Source organism: Eublepharis macularius, chromosome 4, assembly GCF_028583425.1.
Source record: "Eublepharis macularius isolate TG4126 chromosome 4, MPM_Emac_v1.0, whole genome shotgun sequence".
In the NCBI taxonomy this organism is placed as follows: Eukaryota; Metazoa; Chordata; class Lepidosauria; order Squamata; family Eublepharidae; genus Eublepharis; species Eublepharis macularius.
Genome location: NC_072793.1, coordinates 10,780,848 through 10,802,125, shown reverse-complemented (window position 1 = coordinate 10,802,125; position 21,278 = coordinate 10,780,848). Strand labels below are relative to the sequence as shown.

General features: G+C 45.4%; 1 protein-coding gene across 3 annotated transcripts in view; it reads right to left on the bottom strand.

Moving 5' to 3' along the window:
• The window catches only part of STAT2 (signal transducer and activator of transcription 2), a 63,898-nt gene that overhangs the window by 24,643 nt on the left and 17,977 nt on the right, over positions 1 to 21,278 (bottom strand). For 2 of the 3 annotated variants that reach the window (XM_054976936.1, XM_054976937.1), the window contains exons 3-13: positions 20,162 to 20,321; positions 18,687 to 18,788; positions 13,597 to 13,689; positions 11,528 to 11,606; positions 10,952 to 11,037; positions 10,636 to 10,784; positions 7,379 to 7,537; positions 7,195 to 7,287; positions 3,764 to 3,823; positions 3,612 to 3,632; positions 2,185 to 2,278 (exon numbers count right to left, since the gene is read on the bottom strand). In XM_054976936.1, coding sequence (XP_054832911.1) covers positions 2,185 to 2,278; positions 3,612 to 3,632; positions 3,764 to 3,823; positions 7,195 to 7,287; positions 7,379 to 7,537; positions 10,636 to 10,784; positions 10,952 to 11,037; positions 11,528 to 11,606; positions 13,597 to 13,689; positions 18,687 to 18,788; positions 20,162 to 20,321 — 1,096 coding nt within the window. The remainder of the gene's footprint in view (positions 1 to 2,184; positions 2,279 to 3,611; positions 3,633 to 3,763; positions 3,824 to 7,194; positions 7,288 to 7,378; positions 7,538 to 10,635; positions 10,785 to 10,951; positions 11,038 to 11,527; positions 11,607 to 13,596; positions 13,690 to 18,686; positions 18,789 to 20,161; positions 20,322 to 21,278) is intronic. The other variant, XM_054976939.1, reaches the window with a different exon arrangement.

Genomic DNA, 21,278 nt, shown 5'->3' with positions numbered 1-21,278 from the left:
AAACTGTATAGGGGTCAAGGCCCCTCCACCAAGATTTCCCTCCTTCTCTGGCTGCATCTCATATGGCAAAATAGAGCAAGAGAAAAAAAACCAAATAGGATGGCCTCTAGCAATGATGATATCACAGGTAGGCAGCTCACAAATGGCATTCAAACTCCAAAGAGAGAATGGATCACACTGAGTGCTGTAGCCATCAGAGAAAGGTGAATTCTGTAGAGGCCTAGCCTCTTCAAAGATGCAGTGAGCTCCCCACCCAATTTCTAACAGTTAGGCTGCTGTATTGTCGAAGGCTTTCACAGCCGGAGAACGATGGTTGTTGGGGGTTTTCCGGGCTGTATTGCCGTGGTCTTGGCATTGTAGTTCCTGACGTTTCGCCAGCAGCTGTGGCTGGCATCTTCAGAGGTGCAGCACCAAAAGACAGAGATCTCTCAGTGTCACAGACTGTGACACTGAGAGATCACTGAGAGACTGTGACACTGAGAGATCTCTGTCTTTTGGTGCTACACCTCTGAAGATGCCAGCCACAGCTGCTGGCGAAACGTCAGGAACTACAATGCCAAGACCACGGCAATACAGCCCGGAAAACCCACAACAGCCATAGTTAGGCTGCTGTTAAAAATTAAGCTCCTATAAGTCAAGGACCCAGACATAAGAAAAGCCATGCAGACTAAGGGTGTGAATCACCACCCCAAATTCAGGTGGTCCAGGTTTCAGAGATACAAAAAAAAATTTGGTATCCTCAAAATCTGGGTCAGATTCTTTAATCTGGTTAGAGAATCCTGTGTTTATCCAGCCATTATTCCCTAAAAGGAAAACTATCCAGGGGGCTGGGGGGGCATTTTTCAAGCAAACTCCACCAAATTTGCACGGAATTTACTCCCTCCTGTCTACTAAAGACCTGCCAAGAGCGGACCCTGGGGTCTGACTCTATGAGCTCCTGAACAAGATGGCCCCAGCCGCACAGCATTGTTTCTTCTGGGAGAAACATTTCCCAGGCTTTTCAGGCAAAGGGAAGCCTCGAGTAAAAGCAACCTGTGGCCAAAGCCAGTTTGCAATGCAAGCCCCACTCCTATGCAAGCCGAACCAACAAAGCCCAACAGAACCAAAGTGAAGGAGGGGAAACCAATGACCAACCAGAGAAGCCCAATGCCCAGCATAAAAGTCAATGATCCCAAACTGAAGCACGGGCTCGCCAGAGCCACAGAGTTTAAAAGGAAGCTGCCGGCAGCCTGAAGGGCTCTTCTGGAGCTCAGCTAGAGGTGCAAGGGTGGGATGGGAATCCACTCTGCCTGCTGCCTCCAGACCCTGCCAGCCTCGTGCTACTCTCCTGCCACAGTGCGAAGCTCGCCTCTGCTTCACGCCACCGGCCTCTTGTGCATGCTGCTGTCCTGCTGCCTCTCGCTTGCACCGCTGCCCTCTCGCTCGCTGCTGCTCTGCCTCTGCTGTGGCTCAATAAATCTGGCCCGGCAGAGTGTGGTTCTCTGGAACAGATCCAGGATTCTCCAATTTGATCTGGCATAGGCTGCTTATGCTGGGTCGGCATAAATCCTGCTATTTAGCCGTATCACAAATCCCGGATCACACACCCCTAATGCAGACAAGTAGAACAACGTCTGCTCTTGCTTTTCAGGGTCTTGCTGAGGAGTGCAAAAACACGAGGATGACTTACAAGCATTTCGCACTTATTTTTTCCATCTTAACAGTATTTGAAACTTTTCAATGTATTAGACGCGTACTGCAGTTTTTGCTGCTGACCCTCTCGGTGTATCTGTGCTATCACACAACTCCGCCTACAAATCTGTCCTTCACTCGTCCTTTATAGGTAGGCAACCTCAGAGATTCATAAAGCAGTGGAAATGATTGTACACTCTCTCTCTCTCGCAACTTCTAAATCATTCTTCTCTTTCTTCCTATGAACTAAACGATGGGAATTTTTCCATACTTTCTTTGCGGGCAACGCCAGAGGCCAAAAAAAAAAAGATAGGGGATACAAGTTTGAACTGTAGCCTCACAACAGGTCATCCCCAAACTAAGTGCTGGGAAAGTTATAATTTCCAGCCCCTCCTCTATAACCTAAGCAGAATTCCCTACCCCACTCTCCAATAAATATACCCACATCCTCCCCAGAACTCCAAACAGAATTTTGGCCCTCCAGCCACCAGTTCCCTCTCACCAGGCCCGTACAATGTGACTGAAGTCACAGACGAGGCCCTGCACCTGGGGCCTGTCCTTCACCATGGTTTTGGTTGTTGATGGCAAGATGTTGAATCTTCGGAACCTTCAAGTGGGGAAAAAGGACAAAGAGTATTATATAACTATTCTGGATTGTGGCTGTTTCAATTTTTCTCCTGATGCTGTCCGGGCTTCCGTGTTGCTACCTAATGCTTTTATTGGAGACCTGATGGTTTTACCCTTTTAGTTTTACTGCTGGCTCGACCACGTTTTAAATGAGCAGATAGATTCTATCATGTGAGCTGCTGTTTTGCAATATCTGTCTGGTCATTCTGTATTTTAATGTTCCGGTTTGTATAAGCTGCCCTAAGTATTTTGGTAGAAGGGAGGTTATAAACACAATAAATATATGTAAATCAATCCCGCAAGCAAACTATGATCTCCAAGTGCCAATAACCTAACATGTTCAGATTCAGAAATGCTATGTATGCACCTATTGATACATTTCAAATGTATTTCTTAAATAGCACTAGATCTAGAGCTCCTCCAATGACACTATCACATACCCAACTTGCATCTCACACTGCCTAGCAGCCCTCAATGCTGTGCAAATACGTAATAATAATTTTTAAAAGCACCAGGATGACCAAGAGTGAAGCATCACTGACCAAATGACTGATTGGCTGCACTGAGGGCAGCAAAGGACAGGAGGCAGCTGGTTAGAGCCAAACTACAAGTGACGCCTGACACAGGTTGGACACTTGTCAGCTTCCCTCAAGTTTTGATGGGAAATGCAGGCGTCCTGGTCTTGCAGCCTGGACTTTTCAACTGTCACTTGTCCAACATTCTGCCAAACTGCCTACATTTCCCATCAAAACTTGAGGGAAGCTGACAAGTGTCCAACCTGTGTCAGGTGTCACTTGTAGTTTGGCCCTTAGAGTACAGGGCAACTGGATGGCTGGGTGTGGCACGGTTAGGACTTACAGTGGCAGAATGAAGGAAGTGGGGACTGGTGGGGGGAGGGAAGATTTCTCTCCTCCCCTGTCAGTTCTTATTGGTCAACTGCTTCTTCGTTCAAGAGATCACCACATACGGTGAAATCCGTGGGTACGGGGAAGACAGGCTACTGCCTTCCAGTAGCAAGCAACCATATTTCCTGCAAAATTTAACAATGTAATGAATCTAATGACAGCAGAGTAGAAGCAAAAACAGGCTGGAGCCCACATCATGTGATCCAAACATGAACATCAAATGGTAAGGGTCTACTTTATCTCGATCAATTCTGAGATTAAAGCTCTTGAGGTATACACTTAGTCCTGACTTAGACGAGCACTGTCTGATATCCACGTCTGTGGCCCTGGAGCCCTAGCTACGCCTGGGCCAAGTCAGGAAATGATAGCCTTGCTCTGACTTGCGGCCTCGCCTCAGCTGTCACTTACCCGACCAAATTTGCAGAGCCACTGCAAGAGATGAAAAAGAGAAAACAATCGTCAGTTGATGGTCTAGCTCTAGCCTCCCCCACCGTTGTGCTACTACAATCTCCAGCAGGGACGGGACAATCAGAGCCAGAGGTTTCAACTCGAAAACATACCTGTCAATCTCAATCTTCACTTCCATCTTGTGGTCTTGATCCATCAGCTTCACCAGAAGCCTAAATGGCAGCAAAATAAGTTACAATCTACTTGACCGACACCTAAAAATGCCTTTGTCAGACCACTGGTCTATCAGGATCAGTGCTGTCTACTCCAACTGGCAGAAGCTCTCCAGGGTCTCAGCAAAAGGTCCTCTACATCACCTGCTCCCCAAACCTCTGAACTGGAAATAGTTGAATCCTGAATAGGGATGTGCACCCCGAAAATACTTGGAAATACCCCAAACCCGGGTATTTGAATCACTTCAGAATGCTCTGTATAGATTTGGAGCATTCCAAAGTGATTCGGGGGGAGGCTTTCTCCCAGCACCCCCACCCTCACCCCCCACTTAGCCCCCCCCATGGTGGCCATTTGAGGGGCAGGAAGGGCCTTCTCTGTCACCTCTGCACGGCCCTGCAAGGCTGCAGGGAGTGCTGGAGCCGCTACCACTGCCACCAGGCTCTGGATCCGGTGGTGCACGACCCTGCAGGGCAGCGGGGAAGGCCAGAGCCGCCACCTCTGGCCCTTCCTGTCCCTCAAATAGCTGCTGCTGCGGCCATTTGAGGGGCAGGAAGGGCCTTTTCTGCCTCCTCCGCCACCGAACGGCCCCGCAGAGCTGCAATGATGGCTGGAGCCACCTCTGCTGCACCGCCTCCTCTGGGCCCGAAGTGGTCTGCATGGCGGCCGAGAAGGCCGGATCCCGTGGTGCGTGGCCCCGCAGGGCAGCAGGGAAGACCACTGCCTCCATGGCTGCAGGGCCAAGGTAAGTGGGGTGGGGGTGGGGGACTGGGGGTGGGGACGTTTTAAGCCAAAGCAATGGGTGGGTTCCCAAAGCAACCCAAATGCTTCAGGGAAGCTTTGATTCGGGGTTTCCGAATTGGGGCCAGCATGCTGGTCCCGATTCGAGAATCCTGAATCTTTACAACTTGGGTCCAATTCGGGTATTTTATCCAAATCGGAAACCCGAAGCTCACACCCCTAATCCTGAACAGTGTGAATGGTGTTGCGCTACAGGAAAGCAACTTCCACACCTCCCACATTGCAGCTTTCTGTGATTCCACTGTGGTCCTGTAGGTCAGCAGACCTGAAGGAAAAGTATGAGGAGCAAACTGGCCATCCACAGGGGAGGGAGATGCTGGCAAAAATTGCCCTCCCGTATTCTGCTCCTCTACTCTGCAGATGGAAAAGCCCATCCATTGGCTCTTGCTGCAGTGTTGGAATGGTGCCCGAAGACCCAAGCCAGGAACTGTACTTTCTGGGTGTAAAGCACATGCTCTACCAGAGTCACAGCACACACGCATGCATGCACACACACACACACACACACCACACACACAAACCAATACCCCTTATTCATTGGAGAGTCAGAATGGGGGTGTACTTCCAGACCAGTCAGGAAGTTGAAATTTGGTACACAAAGAGTCCAAGACTGTTTCCGTCTCTCCCATCCCTTCATATTTGTAACCTGCAGCAAAATAATCACTTCTGTCTGTTATAATCCCAGTAAAGAGCAGACTATATTTCATTTATTTGATCTGTGTATGAGAATTTATTATATTTTTATTCCACTCTTCCTCCTAGGAACTCAGGCTGACATCCATGGTTCTGCTCCATTTTGTCCTCACAACCATCCTGCGAAGCAGGTTAAGCATAATAAGAATGACTGGCCCAAGGGCACCCTGTCCGGTGAGATTCACGGCAGAACATGCATTTGAATGTGGGTCTCCTTGGTTCTTGTCCAACATTTTGATCCATGTGCTCAGCTCCTGCTCACGTGGTTATGTGATTCACACAAAAAGAACAGCGTCAGCCACAAGCAGTTCTCATGGCTGACTGCATATATGAAGGTGACATGAATTAGTCTACCCTCATACACTTCACAAAGGTCACACACGGGAAGAAGACGGATTTTTCAACAGCAGCGAGGAATCTACGCTTCTAAAATGCAAGCTGTATTTGCTAGTTAACAAAGGCAAGTTCTCAAAATACCAAGATATGCAACGAAGGGGTATCTTTGCTTTTTCCCAACCCCTTAAAAATATACATACATATCGGTCTCCCAGTGAACACTCCAGTGCTGAGATTTCTTAAAAGGCTAATTCATTTTTCAGTTCCTTAGACTGGTCCTACTGTGCTATACAAAGCCCAGTAGAATAGACATTCACGCACGCATGTTCACCACTTGAGTCTAATCAATGAATTCTCATTCTCAGCTAGTTCTGCCTCTATATAACAGTATCTCAACTGGGTGAATGGTATCAGAGTTCTACCTGCAGCGATTAACCTGCAAGATCACAGACTGGAAAATTAGCACATTATTCAATAAGGGAACATTGGCCGTTTCCACACGGCTCCCTGCTGCTCGTAACAACCCGGAAGATCGCGCAGAAGACGCGGAAGATCGCGTTTTCTCATGTGAGGTTTGTGCGATGTCACAATCTTCCGGGTTGTTACGAGCAGCGGGGAGCCGTGTGGAAACGGCCATTGTGTGGGGCTGCTACTCAAAATGGCAGACAGACAGTCATTTCCTTCTCACACTCCAACCAGTTCTCGCCAAACCATGCTAGAAACTGCCTCTAGTGGAAATGCTCAGCATGGTAATGTCTGGGCACACGTCATATTATACATTACAGGCAGGAGGAGGGGAGAAAACTCTCAGAACAGAGCTGTCCTTCTTAGAAACAGTCCCATGTTCTTACATCAGTCAGCCATCATCCAAGAACCAAAACGGTGAAGGGTTAAGAGTGCTGGATCGGGAAGACCCAGCTAGGAAGTTCACCGGCCCAGGCTCCATCTCTCAGTCTAACATACCTCATAAGATTGTTGTGCGGGTAAAATGGAAGGAATCCTTCCATATGCCACCCTGAGCACTATGGAAGAAAACTGGATTAAAAATGTGTGTGTGCAAGAGAGGAATGATACCAAACATGCAGTTTCACGGTGACTGATGAATGTTTGTGAGTGAAGCAGATTAAGGTATACGCAGCACTTGTGGGAAATTTTCAAAGTGGTGCAGGGGGGCAATTCAGCTTGTGGCTGTGGGGTAGGGGAAGAAGGGGCTTCTGCCTCCTTGGCCATGTTTCTGAACTGAAATGGCCCCCGGTGGGGTGTTGTTTGCCACATTTTGGAGCTGCGCGTGCTCCAGACCCAATCTGTTATAAATCTTCATGTCTTGTTTCAGCTCGATTTGCTGTTGTTCCCAAGATAGCTCATCACAGTCACCAAACAATTCTCCAGAAAACATTTCATTGAGCTTTCTCATATCAGAATGCCCTTCTCCCTATCACTTCAAGATGTTCGGTCTTATTTTAAAATCTCTCCTCTCTTGGGGTTGATTTTGAAGAAGCTGAAAGAAGCAGCCAGAGGAAAAGAGAGTAGTCATTTCTCCTACCTGACACGGACAGAGAACTTGTTGTTCGTCTTCAGCAGCAGTGGTCGGCGACTGGGGAAAGGCATTTTAGGCTGACTCTCCACCACAAAAGCACTGGGGACAGAGTAGAAAGAGGTCAGCAGCCACCACGCTCAGCCCGCACTTCTCTCCTCTGCCAAACAGACCCCTCGCCTGGCTGTAGCACCTTTTTAAAAGGCAGGAAATTTGCTCCTGCAGCCGCTGCTTTAACTGGGGCAACTGGAGCGGCAGCGGGTCTCCACTGTAGGTCACCTTTCGATGCAGGTCCTCCAGGTACTGCAGCACCAAGAGCAAATGGAAAAGGTCCTCAGCGTTTCCTGTGCACCTAATGACACACAAAGTAGATCAAGAGACAGCAAGGGCACCAAAAGGGGGCAGGGGCAAACCCTGACCTATGCAATGCACCAAGCCCAGGAGAGCCTTCCATTGGTCCTAACAGAGAGCCAAGCTACAAGTGACGCATTACACTTGCCTGGCAAGTGAACAGACTCACATGTATTCTTCCCTGTTCACTTGCCCTCCACTTGCCCTCCACATGATCACTACGTGGGCAAGTGAACAGGGATGAATACACGTGAGTCTGTTCACTTGCCAGGCAAGTGTAATGCGTCACTTGTAGCTTGGCTCACAGAGAGGGCCACAAGGGCAGCAATCATTTTGGAAGCTGGCTCGAGTGCAATAACCATCTCACCCTCCCTTTGGAGCGACTACATGAAGCCGACATACACCAAGCCAGGACACAGGTCCGCCATTTTTTCTAACTTAAAACCAGGAGGTGCAGTGCACTCTCGCACCCAACTCAGGCTGACTTCTTGAGCATGCCTGAGCAAGGACTGCCCTCTCTTCTTTGGCATAAGCCACTGACCTGAGCCTGCCACCCAAGCAGAAAGAGGCAAACCGTGAGCAGGGATTTGTGCAGAATAACAACTTTGTTATGGTTGCTTGCTTTTCTGGATCTGCTGGAAGTGCAGGTATTAGACGTTATATGGGCAGAGTAGCCTCTTGTCCCGCCACATACACACTTCAGTAGACTCTGCCAACCACCTAGAGATTTTAAGTATATTAACAGACCAGTCTGTGTGCAGGTGCAAGAGAGGGGAAAAGACCCACGTTCCTCTTTTCTCCCTTTGTTGGCAAAGTGTCCCTGCCCAAAACATGGGGGCACCATAACAGCCTTCTCTCGTGGCATGCAACTGTGTTGCACCAGGACTTATCAAATTTCACCTTAAGCAGAAAGACTTGGCCACCCAGCGGCTAGCAGCATCTGATTAAAAGAAGGCAAGAGGAATCAATCATGCTGCTTCCTCTGTGGGTAACTGCTTTGGGATCAAAAGAGCCTTAGTTTAGACAGCTTCCCACAGCACACCAGCACTTTCCCCAGAACTTTCTGCTGTATTCTGGGCCAGTTGGGGAATTACTATCTTAAGTTCATGAAAAGGCTGTGTGTGGCTGTGACAGACTGCGCCTGAAAGCAGGTTTCCTAAGTGCAACAATCAGAGAGCTGGGAGGGAAAGTTGGAATAGAGCACTTGAGTGACAGGCTGCTTCCTCTTCTCTGACTGGTCAGTTAGAACCCAGCGGAAGGGCTGACAGTAGGCCTCTTTCAGGATTGTTCAGAGAGAGTTTGTGAGTGAATCTGACAGGGAAGGTCAGACAGGTCCCCCTTTGGAGCAAGGGAAAAGGAAATTTTTGCCTTTACTGTAACATCACTGTCCTGAAGAATTTAATTTAAGAATTCTTCGTACAAGTGTCAGCACCCGCTTGACACAGACACCATAGAACTGGTAGTGTGTTTTGGCAAGAGTGATTGGGTAGTAGGTTGAGACTCCCTTTCAAGCCAAAAGAAGAAGGGTTACATTTTCTTAGGAGAAGGAGATTAATTCCTGCCCAGTTTCTAAAGGGGGTTTGGCTCTGAGGATGGCCCCAGGTCTGTTGTGAAGGAGAAACAGTTTTAAACTAACTTCAGGAAACCTGAGTTGTCCTAGGAAACTCTGAAAAAACACTGTTGCTGTAACTAAAATATTAAGTACAACACTTCTCATTGGTAAGAACCAAGAATATAAGAAACTAAGCTTCAAGGAATCTATTTTCCCTGTTACTCAAGAGGGTATTCTGTACTACGAACAAAATTTTACCTCGGCACTTTCATTCCCTTTATCCAGTTAAAATAAAGTTAAAGAAAGTTATTTCCTTTTGAATGGTATAGTCTCCAGGGCCATTTCCAACAAAAAGAAAAGAGGGCCCCTGCTTCTCCCCATCAAGTTCCTGGGCTGCGCTAAAAAGCCAAAATTATATCTGACTGTCAGGGTGGGACAAACAGACTTTCAAAGCACAAGGCAAGTGGGAACTTGGGGCTGCTCAGCCAAAGGAGGCAACTGAATTTAGGTGGGAAAATTTGCCTCACAGTGCAGAAGTGAAGGGGGGGGGGATGTCCGTCATAGGCACCTTATTTAAAGGACTGATTTATTTAGAGTATTTAATGTACCCAGTCTCTCTCTCAACATTCTCAGGACCTCGGGTTAACCAGCCCCCTGGTGGGCATGGGGGAATCCCTTGCTCCCAGCCTCCGCCCCTCACCACCTTGCACCTGGCTGGTGGGGAGGGGAGAGTGGGAGCTGGCCTATGAACCCTGTAGCGCACTCCTGCGCTCACCAAAACACACGTCAAGCCGGTAATCACATTATTTCCAACACGGAAGTAACGAGTTGCACACAGGGCTAATTTGGTAATAATAGGCATAAACAGTCATTCTTGGTGTAATGCAGAAGTGCTCCAAAGCACATATGCCCCCCCCACCCCACACACACACCATCCTCAGTTTTCATGCTTAGAGGACCTGGCAAACCTATCAGGACCCCAAGGCAGGGAACAACAACAACTACAACACAAAAATAAATAATCTTTCAAACGATTGCCATAGGTTGGAGGCGACTTGACAACACGTCACACACACACACACACACACATTAACTCAATTAAAACTTAACGATAAGCCAAAGCCCACATCTATAACTTTAAAGCTGCCTGAAATAGTTCTATTTTACAGCTTTACCAAAAGGCCACAAGAGAAAGCGCCTGCTTCTTCCCTTTGGGGAGGTTGATCCACAGCAGTACGGCAGAAACTGACTGTATCGTTGAGAGTGGGGGGACTGAAACTCTGTGGTGAGGAGAACAATTGCCACAGAAGTTCGTATCAGGCAAGATTGCCCTCCAAATATAGTAAAAAGTCCAGCAGCACCTTTAAGACTAACCAACCAGTAAACATGGCTAACTCCTCTGGCTCTATAACCCTCCACATATGTGATTCACCAGATCTTGAAGGGTTTTGAAGAGCACCAAAATGCAATGTGCAAGGACCCTCAAAAGTGATAAGAAACTGACTGTTCTTTGGATCTGTTCGGGGTGGGGTGGGAAGGATGCCTACCATTTCTCCAGTTGTTGTAATGTAGTGTCACAAACATCCCCAATACATGCCCGCCGTTGGCAATCTTTCCACTTAGATAGCTCTGACAGCAACAGGTCCCTCAGAGTGTCCGATCGGCCCAGTAGGGCCTGGATTTGGGCCAGCACATCCTGAAAGAAACAGACCGTTCATAGATGAGACTCGGCCTACCTAAGTCGAGAGCAAGAAGAAGGGAACAAGGCATCACTTGAGTGGCTTCGATGGGCTCCATTTTAAAGAGGTAGTTAAGAAGGACACACGTTTTGGGGCAAAGTCTCTTGCCAACCCCATGGCTCACCTTGCGGTGACGGTCCAGGTTATTTATCAGGACTTGCAACTCATTCAATTTCTTGCAGAGACTAGGATCAGAAGGTGCTGAATTTTCTGCAAGAGAAATCTGCATTTAAGAGGAAGCCCACAAACACCAAAGGCCCAGCAGAAGTCCCCCACTATTCCCTAAAGGCAATTCCACATGATTCTACAATTAGAAAAGGGAACAGGGAAAAGGGAATGCCTCTCGTTAGCAGGTGCATCCTGGAGTGCTCAGAACTTCTGCTGGTATTTCGGTGCCATGGTTGGCGTTTCTGCTGCCCTGGAATGCGTAAGCCTGTGTGAACTAGCAGGGATTAGACACAGGATGATTTTCTCCCCCAAACTTTCAAACATGTGGGCCGTTTTCACACTGCTTACTGGCCGAAATTGCGCCAGGAAGATGCTGTCGTTCCGGGAGCTTGGTGCGATGCTCCATGGCCGGTAAGCAGTGTGAAAACAGCCAAACTTATCTGATCCCCTCAGGGGCACTGAGAGAGGTGCCCTCATCCAACCATATCAATCAACGCTTCTATCTGCTCCGCCACCACATCCCCATCCTCACCCAATATCTTGTACGCTTTGAACCGGAAATCAAAGATCTCTTGCAGATCCTCAAGCTGCCCTATGAAATTTTTGAGACCCTGTGGAGCAGATCAGAAAACATTCGCAGTCAATGGGAATGAACACACATGCCTGTCACATCCCTCTCCCACCGACAGCCGAGTTGAGCTAACCCAAGCCTCTGATTCTGTCAATCCCTACTCACCCTGCACTCTACTTCTTGCTCAAGATTGCCCACTAATAGCATGGAGGTGCAGTGATGCAGAAAGCTGCCAGAAATAACCAGGGACATCGCCTGCACAAAAGCAGGGTAGCTTGTGATAACTTGTCAGTGGACAAGGCGGGTTGGCAAGTGGGCCGTGATTAGCAAAGACATGGAAAATTGCACCGCAGTGTCAGGATGATTTAGAAGCTGGAGTCTAAATAATGGAGCAAAATAGTAAAGAGTCCAGTAGCACCTTTAAGACTAACCAACTTTATTGTAGCATAAGCTTTTGAGAGCCACAGCTCTCTTCGTCAGATGCTACTGGACTCTACTATTTTGAGACTACAGACTAACACGGCTAATAATGGAAATTTGGGCTAAAGCTAGAGAGAAATTTTTCAGAAGATTAGCAATGCCACCCCAGGCAGAGATACACCCTTCTAAGCCCATCAACAGATTTAGAACACTGTAACTCTCCTTAAGACTGCACTGTCAGAGAACTGGAACTGTGGGGCTATCATTGTGCATAGTACACACATACACAACGAAGGTGCATGTTTGGCTAGACAAGAGGAAAGTAAGAGTGGCTTCACAGCTCTCAGCACAAAAGTCAACTTCCAAGGCAGGCTCTTACCTACCACCCTACCGCTGTTCTGTAGACTTTCAGCACAGGACTACCATTTGCCTGGGCTGGTAAAAGAAATGGGAAAGAGTGGAAATGATGTCAGCAAATCAGGTGACACACTGAAATTCCCACAATTCTATGGGAATACCATAGAGTCTGGGGGAATTCCAGAACATTACCTGAGGCCAGTTCCAAATTATCATCCGGAAGAGACATCACCATGTCACATGACATCATTTCCACTCCTTGCCAATACCTCCAAAGCCTCCAGGGGTGCAAGACGACAGCCTGGAAACTCTATTTCAGCATGGTACAGTTTGAATGGAAAAAATATTGGTTATGAAAGATGCGCCTGGGCTGATTTCTCACTAGGTAGTTCCTCTCACATCACCAGTGAGGAGTAACACACTTAACTCATTCTGGTGTCTAGAGAAGTTTCTGGAGTATTCCCTCATCTTTTTAAAAAGGAGTCAGCTTAGGATTCAAGCATGTCCACTATGTGGTAAATAATGTGCAAGGGCCCAAAGTGGTATCATTTTAAGAACATTTTTTTTAAAAAAAACAATGCATTTGTCTTTTAAGTGTTTCCTTTCAACACATGCAAGTAATTCCAGAGAATTCTGGAAATGGGGAATTCAAAACAAAATTTCTTCAGTTAGAAGTGCTCTTCCTTCTAAATCAGGCCCAAAGTTCAGTAAATTTCAGGCGTAATTTGGAACGAGCTTGCGCCACTATTAGCCCTCCTACCATCGCTGCCCCCTTTCCTTTAACATTCAAATACCGGGAGTGCGGGCAGCAACGGCTGTACTGTGGAACCTCAACAGGTATTGTGCTGCACAGAAACACCAGGTGATGTTTGAGAAATGATAATGGATCGTTACAAGGGGCTCAAGGAAGGCGCTCAAGATCCATTGTGTTTTCAACAGTGTCATTAGCAATCTGAAAGGGATCAAACTTAGCAATGGTCAATAATTTTAAAACAAAATAGTCCAGAACTGGTCCGCAACTGTAAATAAGATTCCCCCCTCCCCCAACCTCCACACACAAGTTTCCCTTCAAAAAGTGAAACTGGACCAAAAACTGCTTGCCTCTTTGGTCTAGGCAATTTTATGACTCCGTTGACTTGCGAGGGACTGGTAGAAGCAGCTGCAATTAGGAAAAAAGTTTCAGCCCACCTCATAGTAAAGCTCCCTCCAATCTCCATTAAATGTGTTTAGTTACCAAGTGCCCACGCTCTTACCTGAACCGCCTTCCGCATCTCCGCCAGCCGGTCCTCAATGTTGTTTTCCTGGCCAGTGATCACGGTAGTATCAGGTGGGGGCTCCACCTTTGACTGTATAGAGAAATAATATGTACATTACTTACAGTAGGTGGCCAAGTGTCTACTGTAAACAAACTACTAAGAGCATAAGGACACAAGAAAATCCTGCTGGATCAGTTATAGTGGCACGTTGTAGAATTGTATCTCAAAGCGTTGGTGGTGTGCCACAGTCCCTCCATCTTGTGCTCAGTTGCTGATCGAGCCTGAACATTCCTTTCTGTTAATGTAAAGTGCTTCTCTAAGAATCTTTCTTTTCACTCTAATGTCCATTTGTCTAATCAGTGTTAAGTTACTGCATGTAGGAATGAGGTGTTTAGATTAGCTCCTGGTACAAGTGTTTTTAGGGAAGCTAAGAGCGATCTTCATCTTGGACGATTGCCAGGCACACTTCTTATCAGCCGGCCTTGACTACTTGACCGTGCCTTGCATCCCCCTTTGAAGATGAGAACAAGTACCAAATTTTGCTATGCAAGTTTTGTAGCTGTGTCTTTTTATATAATTTTTATTTTATTAATAGAATTAAAAGCCCAATAGAAAGGGTAGAAAGCGAAGATAAAAGAAAGAGAAAGTAAAAGAAGCTTACAAGAGAGAAGAAAACAGAACTTAGAAATAAAACAGTAATACATACTTCATTTCCATTCTTCTTTACAACACTTATCTTATTTTAGCAAACATCACACTTAAAATTTTTAATCTCTCCAAAATTTTCTTTTCGACTACTGCCTCCCTTCTATTTATTCTTTTCCCAGATTTATCTGCTTAAAGATCAAAACCACAAATCATCAAATCACTATTCCTCGTTTCACGCAGGAAGTCAATAGGGGGATTCCAGTTAGCCAAAAAGGTAGACCATGTTTCTCTGATCAAAGCTGTAAGTTTAGCCGTCTCCGCTAATTCTGTCATTTTCATAATCTAGTCCTCAATTGAAGGCAATTCTGTACTTTTCCATTTTTGCGCATACAAAAGTCTGGCTGCTGTAGTCATATATAAAAATAAAATCTCGTGCTTATTTTCTGTTTGTCCATTAATCCCAACAAAAAGGTTTCTGGCTTAAACTGTATAGTAGTCTTTAAAAAAAATTTGTATTATCATATGAATTTGAGTCCAAAATTGTTTAGCTTTACAGCAAGTCCATCAGGGATGACAGAATACTCGTTTCTCACATTTCCAACGTTTATTTGACATACATTTACTCGTTTTAGCTAATTTATCAGGGGACATATACCATCAATACATCATTTTATAAAAATTTTAAGCCCCTTTACCCACATATTTTCCAACTGATCCATCATTATATTATACCCTAAAACTGTAGCCCATTTTACCATACTATGTTTCACACATTCCTCCCGTTTCAAATTTCAGTAACATCTTACACATTTTGGAAATAAAATGTTCATCATTTGAACAAAGCGCTTTTTCAAACTCAGTCGTTTCATGTTCAAAGCCCCATAGTTCTTTAAATCCAGTTTGAATCTTTCGAAAAATTGAGCTTAGGAAAACCATCGACATTTATAACCTTTAGCTATTAAATCCTCCCTTGTCTTCAATTTACCATCTCCCAGTGAGAATTCTAGTAAATCTCCGTAAGTCAACCATCCCTGTTTGAAAATCATCTCCCTTCTGTAAAACGCTTCCTGTGTTGAAATCCAAAGTGGTGTCTTCTGTGTTAGTCTCAGAGCCAAGCTATAAGTGACGCCTGACACAGGTTGGACACTTGGCAGCTTCCCTCAAGTTTTGATGGGAAATGTAGGCGTCCTGGTCTTACAGCTGTAATGGAGAGCCAAGCTGTAAAACCATTTCCCATCAAAACTTGAGGGAAGCTGACAAGTGTCCAACCTGTGTAAGGCATCACTTGTAGCTTGGCTCTCAGTTTATATTTGTTCCAGATTCTCAAAATGGGTCTCCTAATGACTTTTAAAGTCTGCATTGACCTTTACTTTGTCGTACCACAAATAAGCATGCCATCCAAATCTCAGGTCTTGACCTTCCAATGTCAAGAGTCTCTTCGTTTCTCAGAAGCATCCATTCTTTTATCCAAATTAGAGATACGGAGGCATAATACACTTTCAAGTCCAGTAAACCAAGTCCGCCTCTCTCCTTTGCATCCTGTGAAATTTTATATTTAACCCTTGGTTTTTTCCCTTGCCATATAAAATGTCCTTTGCCATTTTTTAAATGGTACATCTGAAGTTAACACAGGTATTGTCTGCAAGAGGAATAACGTTCTAGGTAAACCGTTCATCTTAATAACCGATATTCTCCCCAACAAGGACAACTGTACTCCTTACCATCTCATTTGGAGGGGGAACGCGCCAGAACGGTGTTTCTGTAGAGCTGAAAAGTGGTCTGGTGGGTTTTGGCCCCACCCACGTGATTCCTTTTCCTCCCCTCTGCCTCCCCTCCAAAGGAGGGTAAGCTGCTTCAATTCATTCTGCTGCTTTATTTTCATTTGTGACTCATGAGTGAGTGAGAGTGAGTGCAAGTGATTGAGTGAGTGCAAGCTGGGCTACTGGGCCTGGATCTCCAAAGGAGGAAGGTAAGCTGCTTCAATTCATTCTGCTGCTTTATTTTCATTCATGACTTGTGAGAGAGGGAGGGAGGGGTGAGTGAGTGAGTGCAAGCTGGGCTACTGGGCCTGGATCTCCAAAGGAGGAAGGTAAGCTGCTTCAATTCATTCTGCTGCTTTATTTTCATTCATGACTTGTGAGAGAGGGAGGGAGGGGTGAGTGAGTGAGTGCAAGCTGGGCTACTGGGCCTGGATCTCCAAAGGAGGAAGGTAAACTGCTTCAATTCATTCTGCTGCTTTATTTTAATTCGTAACTGGTGAGTGGGTGTGTCCATGCAAGCAGGGCTGCTGGGGCTGGCTTTCCAGAGGAGGGTAAGCTGCTTTGAGTTCATTCTGCTTTATTTTCAGGAAATACCTGGAGATTTTTGGGGAAAGGGGCCTGAGGGGTGGGTGTTGCCTTCTGACACACATCTGGTGATGTCAGGGGGTGTGGCATATGCTAATGAGTTATGCTAATGAGTTCCTGCAATTCTTTTTCTACGAAATGCCCCGACCATCTTTTTTAGTTTTGTTCCATGTCTTAACATAATTACTTTGAACTAGCATTCAGTTCATCTCTGTCAGCGTGATACCTAAATATTTTACCTTTTTTTCAACCTTAAAACCTATTTTCATCAATTCTTCCTGATTTTTAATGTTCATGTTTTTGTCACCAATTTTGTTTTCTGTTCTTTTATTTTAAAACTTGCCAGAGTACCAAACCCTCTCAACTTCTCCATCAGTATTTCAATTCCATCTAACAGGTCTTCCAGAATCAGAACTAAATCGTCTGCAAAGGCTCTTAATTTATATGACTCTTTTAAAAATGTTAACACCTTTGATCCTTTCCTCTTGTCTAATGTCTCTATTCAAAACCTCCAACACTAAAATGAAAAGGAGTGGTGACAACGGACATCCTAGACATGCTCCTTTCTGAATCTCACATGCTTTAGTTAGTTCTCCATTAACAATGATTTTGACATTCTGTGAAGTATAAACTGATTTCACCCATTTTATAAAGTTCTCCCCGAAATTCATCTTTTTCTAAGACTTCAAACAAAAAAGCCCAATTTAAATTGTCAAAGGCCTTTCCAGCATCCAAAAAAATCAGAGCTGCTTGTTTTTCATTATGTTTATCCAAATATTCCACTATGTCTAACACAGTTCTAACATTATCTTTCAGTTGTCTTTTGGGTAGGAAACTACTTTGGTCCTCGTGGCTAAAGACTTTAAGAACGCACTTATGTTTTTCTGCTAAACTGAAGTAAGTAGTTTATAATCACTATTCAGCAATGATATAGGTCCATAGTTTTTTGCTAATGTTAAATCTTGCCCTTCCTTAGGTATCAACGTAATATTATATTAGCATCTTTCCAAGTCTCTGGCATCCTGCCTCCTGATAAAATTGAATTCGTTGTATTTTACAAGGGTACTAAAATCTCATATTCAAAGCATTTATAATACCGACTAGATAGTCCATTCGGGCCGGGTGTCTTCCCCATTTTTATCCTTTTAATTGCATCCACCACCTCTTGAATCGTTATAGAGCCATTCATCATCTGATGTTGTTCCTCCGTAATTTTAGGTAAATTCTGTTTTATGAATAATTATTCATTTTGGATTGGGGCCGAAATGGCCCGGATCAGGGCCGAAACAGCCTGGATCAGGTCGATGCCAGGAGGGGGAACCCTCCCCTGCCCGGCACCAACCCAATCCTGGTCATTTCGGCCCCGATCCGAGCCCAAATGGACCAGAAAATAGCCATTTTGGGCCTGTTTTGGCCTGGATCGGGGCCAAAATGGCCCTTTTAATAATTACTTTTAATATATGCATGTACCCTGTAATTTAGGCCCTATGTTTTAACTTGCTTTTAGCTACAACCTTGTGCATACTCATAATAAATAATTATTTGGAATATTATTGTTTTAGTTTGCATATCTCAGAGGACAACCAGCAGCAGTTGGCAAGCCTTCTTTCAGAGATAGGAAGCATGTTTGCCATTATGGATCTTATCACTGAGGAGTCCCACAGTTCTCTGGAGCCGTTTGAAAACACTGATCTAGAAGTGCTCTGGCAAAGCATTAGAATAATAAGGAGCTACGAAAGGAAAATGCAGTAAAAAGCATTAGAAACGAAGCATTCAGGGATGATGCAGGCAGAAGAAGCAGAGAGGGGTGTGCCCACCATGTTTTGTCTTCTCCAGTGCCACATATGCAAGATTTGTATGCTACAGAAAGCTCAGTATGCAAATTAACAAAATAACGATACAAAAGAATTCAGTGACTTATTTGATCAATTTTCAGCAAGGGAAGGCACAAAAAAAGCACGCTGGAGGAGTTATACATCAATCTGGAGTGTGAGTGGCACTCAGCAAGAAACACTGCAATGGATCACTGTGACATGCTGGGGGACAAGACAGATGGCCACGCTCAGCAGGAATATGCCAAGCGCCGTCCCTTACGGGAGAGTTTGCCGTGGCTGCTGCTGCGAGAATCGCCCTCTCCTCTCTCAACAGACCATCAATTATGTTGGCCAGCTCCTCCGGGTGATTTTCATACTTGGCCTGAAAACAAATAGCATAGCAGAATAACAATAATTAATTCAAATATTTACACCCCACCTTTCCTTGTGGCTCTAAGCAGCTTACAAATCCCAATTTAAAAAATGCAGAATAAAATAAAACAGCGATTCCCAGGCAAACCTGCCTTGCTCAAATTGTCTCCGTAAAATGTGAGGCAAACTCCTGATAAGATTGCCAATTGATGCTCCCTGATGAAGTCCATCACAGCCTAGCCCAGCCCAGAACAGCTTTGCAGCCACACAACAGCTGTTTTAGCCACAGAGCCAGGCTGTTGTTGATGAGGCTGATTTTGCCCAGTCCGAGAGCTACATTACCAAAGAACAGACAGATATCCCCCAGGGTTGCATCATTAAACAGACCAACGTGTGGAAAGCATGCTTTCCTGCGATTAGTACCTCCGCAGCTGAATGCAGCCTTTAAATGACCACTGGCCAGACTGCCCTGTTTGCTTTTTGCACCTGTGAAATCAGTGGTATGCATAAGAGAAGTGACTGCAAGGACTGATTGCAAGATTAGCAGGTTCACAGGCAGACACCAAAGGCACAGAGAGATCCTCAAGTAGAAAACTTCAATTTAAAAATCTCGTATGTGAAAGAAAAAAAAATCATGTGGGATTTTTCTTTGTACTATGTGTCTTTTTCAAATTGGAGGCAGCGGCAGACAAGGCAAGGTGCTGCAAGAAAGGAATGTAAGTGTACAAAAAAATCCCCTGTGATCATGACAACTCGACACATCCAAATTGCTTTGTGAATTATAGGCTGCCTGCTTGCAAGGGCAAGCAAGATATGAACCAAGTGTACCTATTTGCAAGAAGAAACTAAAGCCTAGCTAGTCCACAACCTTAGAAATTTGTTACCGCACTCTCCATCTCAAACCCTCCACACAATGCATAAAGCTTAGCAGGAGCTCAAGCTCCTGCTGACAGACTCGGCATCTTGCAATGAGCAGAAGGTGACCGGCACTGAAGGAAAACGCTGCATAATGGAAGACCATCTCTGCAATGGAAGCCACTCTACGGAAATGGAAGAAAGGATGAAAACCCAAGCTTATACATATAGCTTCTGGGGTTATTTTGGTGTGGGCAGAGTAGTCTAAAATAAAGATGTATTTTGCTTTTAACCATGTAGTAGGTTTTACTTAATAAATTGCATTCTACTTACGATTCTGCATTTGATTTAGAAAGGCAGCTGTTGAAATTTACTTAAGATGCAAAATTTTAATTTAGTTAACCAGCAAGAAAGCAGCAGAAAACACTCTGCAATCAACTGACAGTCCCAAAACTCGACTGGTATTGTACTCTTTTCCCGCTCCCCCCAGGGCCCCCCCCCCACACACACACAGCTCTGTCCCTGTACCTGTAGGTCGAGTTTAGAACGGCGAAGGTTGTGTTTGAGCACCATGTTGGAATTGTTCTCTGCATGATAAGCAAGACGTCCCAGCTGGTCATCCAGATGAGCCAGCATGGTTTGGAAAAGCCAGTAGGCCTGGGAGCAGTCAGACTGCATGACCTGGTTCCTGAAATGTACGGGAGAAAGAGGCAAGGAGAGAATGAAGCTTTGGCATGTACAGGTAGACATAAAGATATGGATGATGGAGGAGTTGAGAAATGAGATACACACAATCCAATGGTAAAGCAGCACTGGACTCCAGCAAGGCCTTTACCCTTCTAAAGCCAACAGTCTAGCAGCTGGAATCACAGCCAGAACAATCCTTCGTCTGATCATCTGGGCCGTCGTCACACGGGCCCTTATTTCGTCAGTTTTGTACTAGAAATCGTTTCTTCTGTTATCGTTATTAGAACGGATTCTCCCATCTTTTGACGACTGTTTGCGCTTCCAGTCAGTCACATTAAAAAGTCAAAGTGCCTCCGGAAACGGGGCTCAAAATTATTTTTTTCACATATTTGCACTACATCACCCTTCTATTATACCAGTGTTGTGCTGGGACAACCCAAAAGCCAACCGTGATAGGTAGCAAAGGTTTCCCACCCATGGCAGAATAGCGCTATAGCGCCATAAGGCTGACTTTTAAAAAAAATTACTTTGAGGCTTAATTGGAGGTCGCGCTGGGGCTTGTGGGAGTGTAGGGCAGGAGAATCAGCGTTAGGTGAAACAGATGATCGGGGAGAGTGAGCGTTTTGGTGCTGCAAAGTGTTCATAGTTGATCCAGGGCATTCACATGGAAGTGGATAAAGACAACATAAAGAGTCACAAAGGGTGAATTGGGGAGAATGGCGAAATCGCAAGAGAGCCGGAATAAGGTGAGCATTCAGTGGGAGATGGCGCTAGTTTGGCGCTAAATTTATGGCTGTGTGACGACGGCCCTGGCTAGGTAAGGGCCAAGTCTAGCTCCAACTTTAATCTCTCGCCTGTGTCAGGATCCGAATGCTCTCTTGTATACTTTTGCTTAACCAACTCCATATTTAATCCTTTCAGTGTTCAGTGCTTTCTTCCCCAGGTGCAGAGGTTCCCA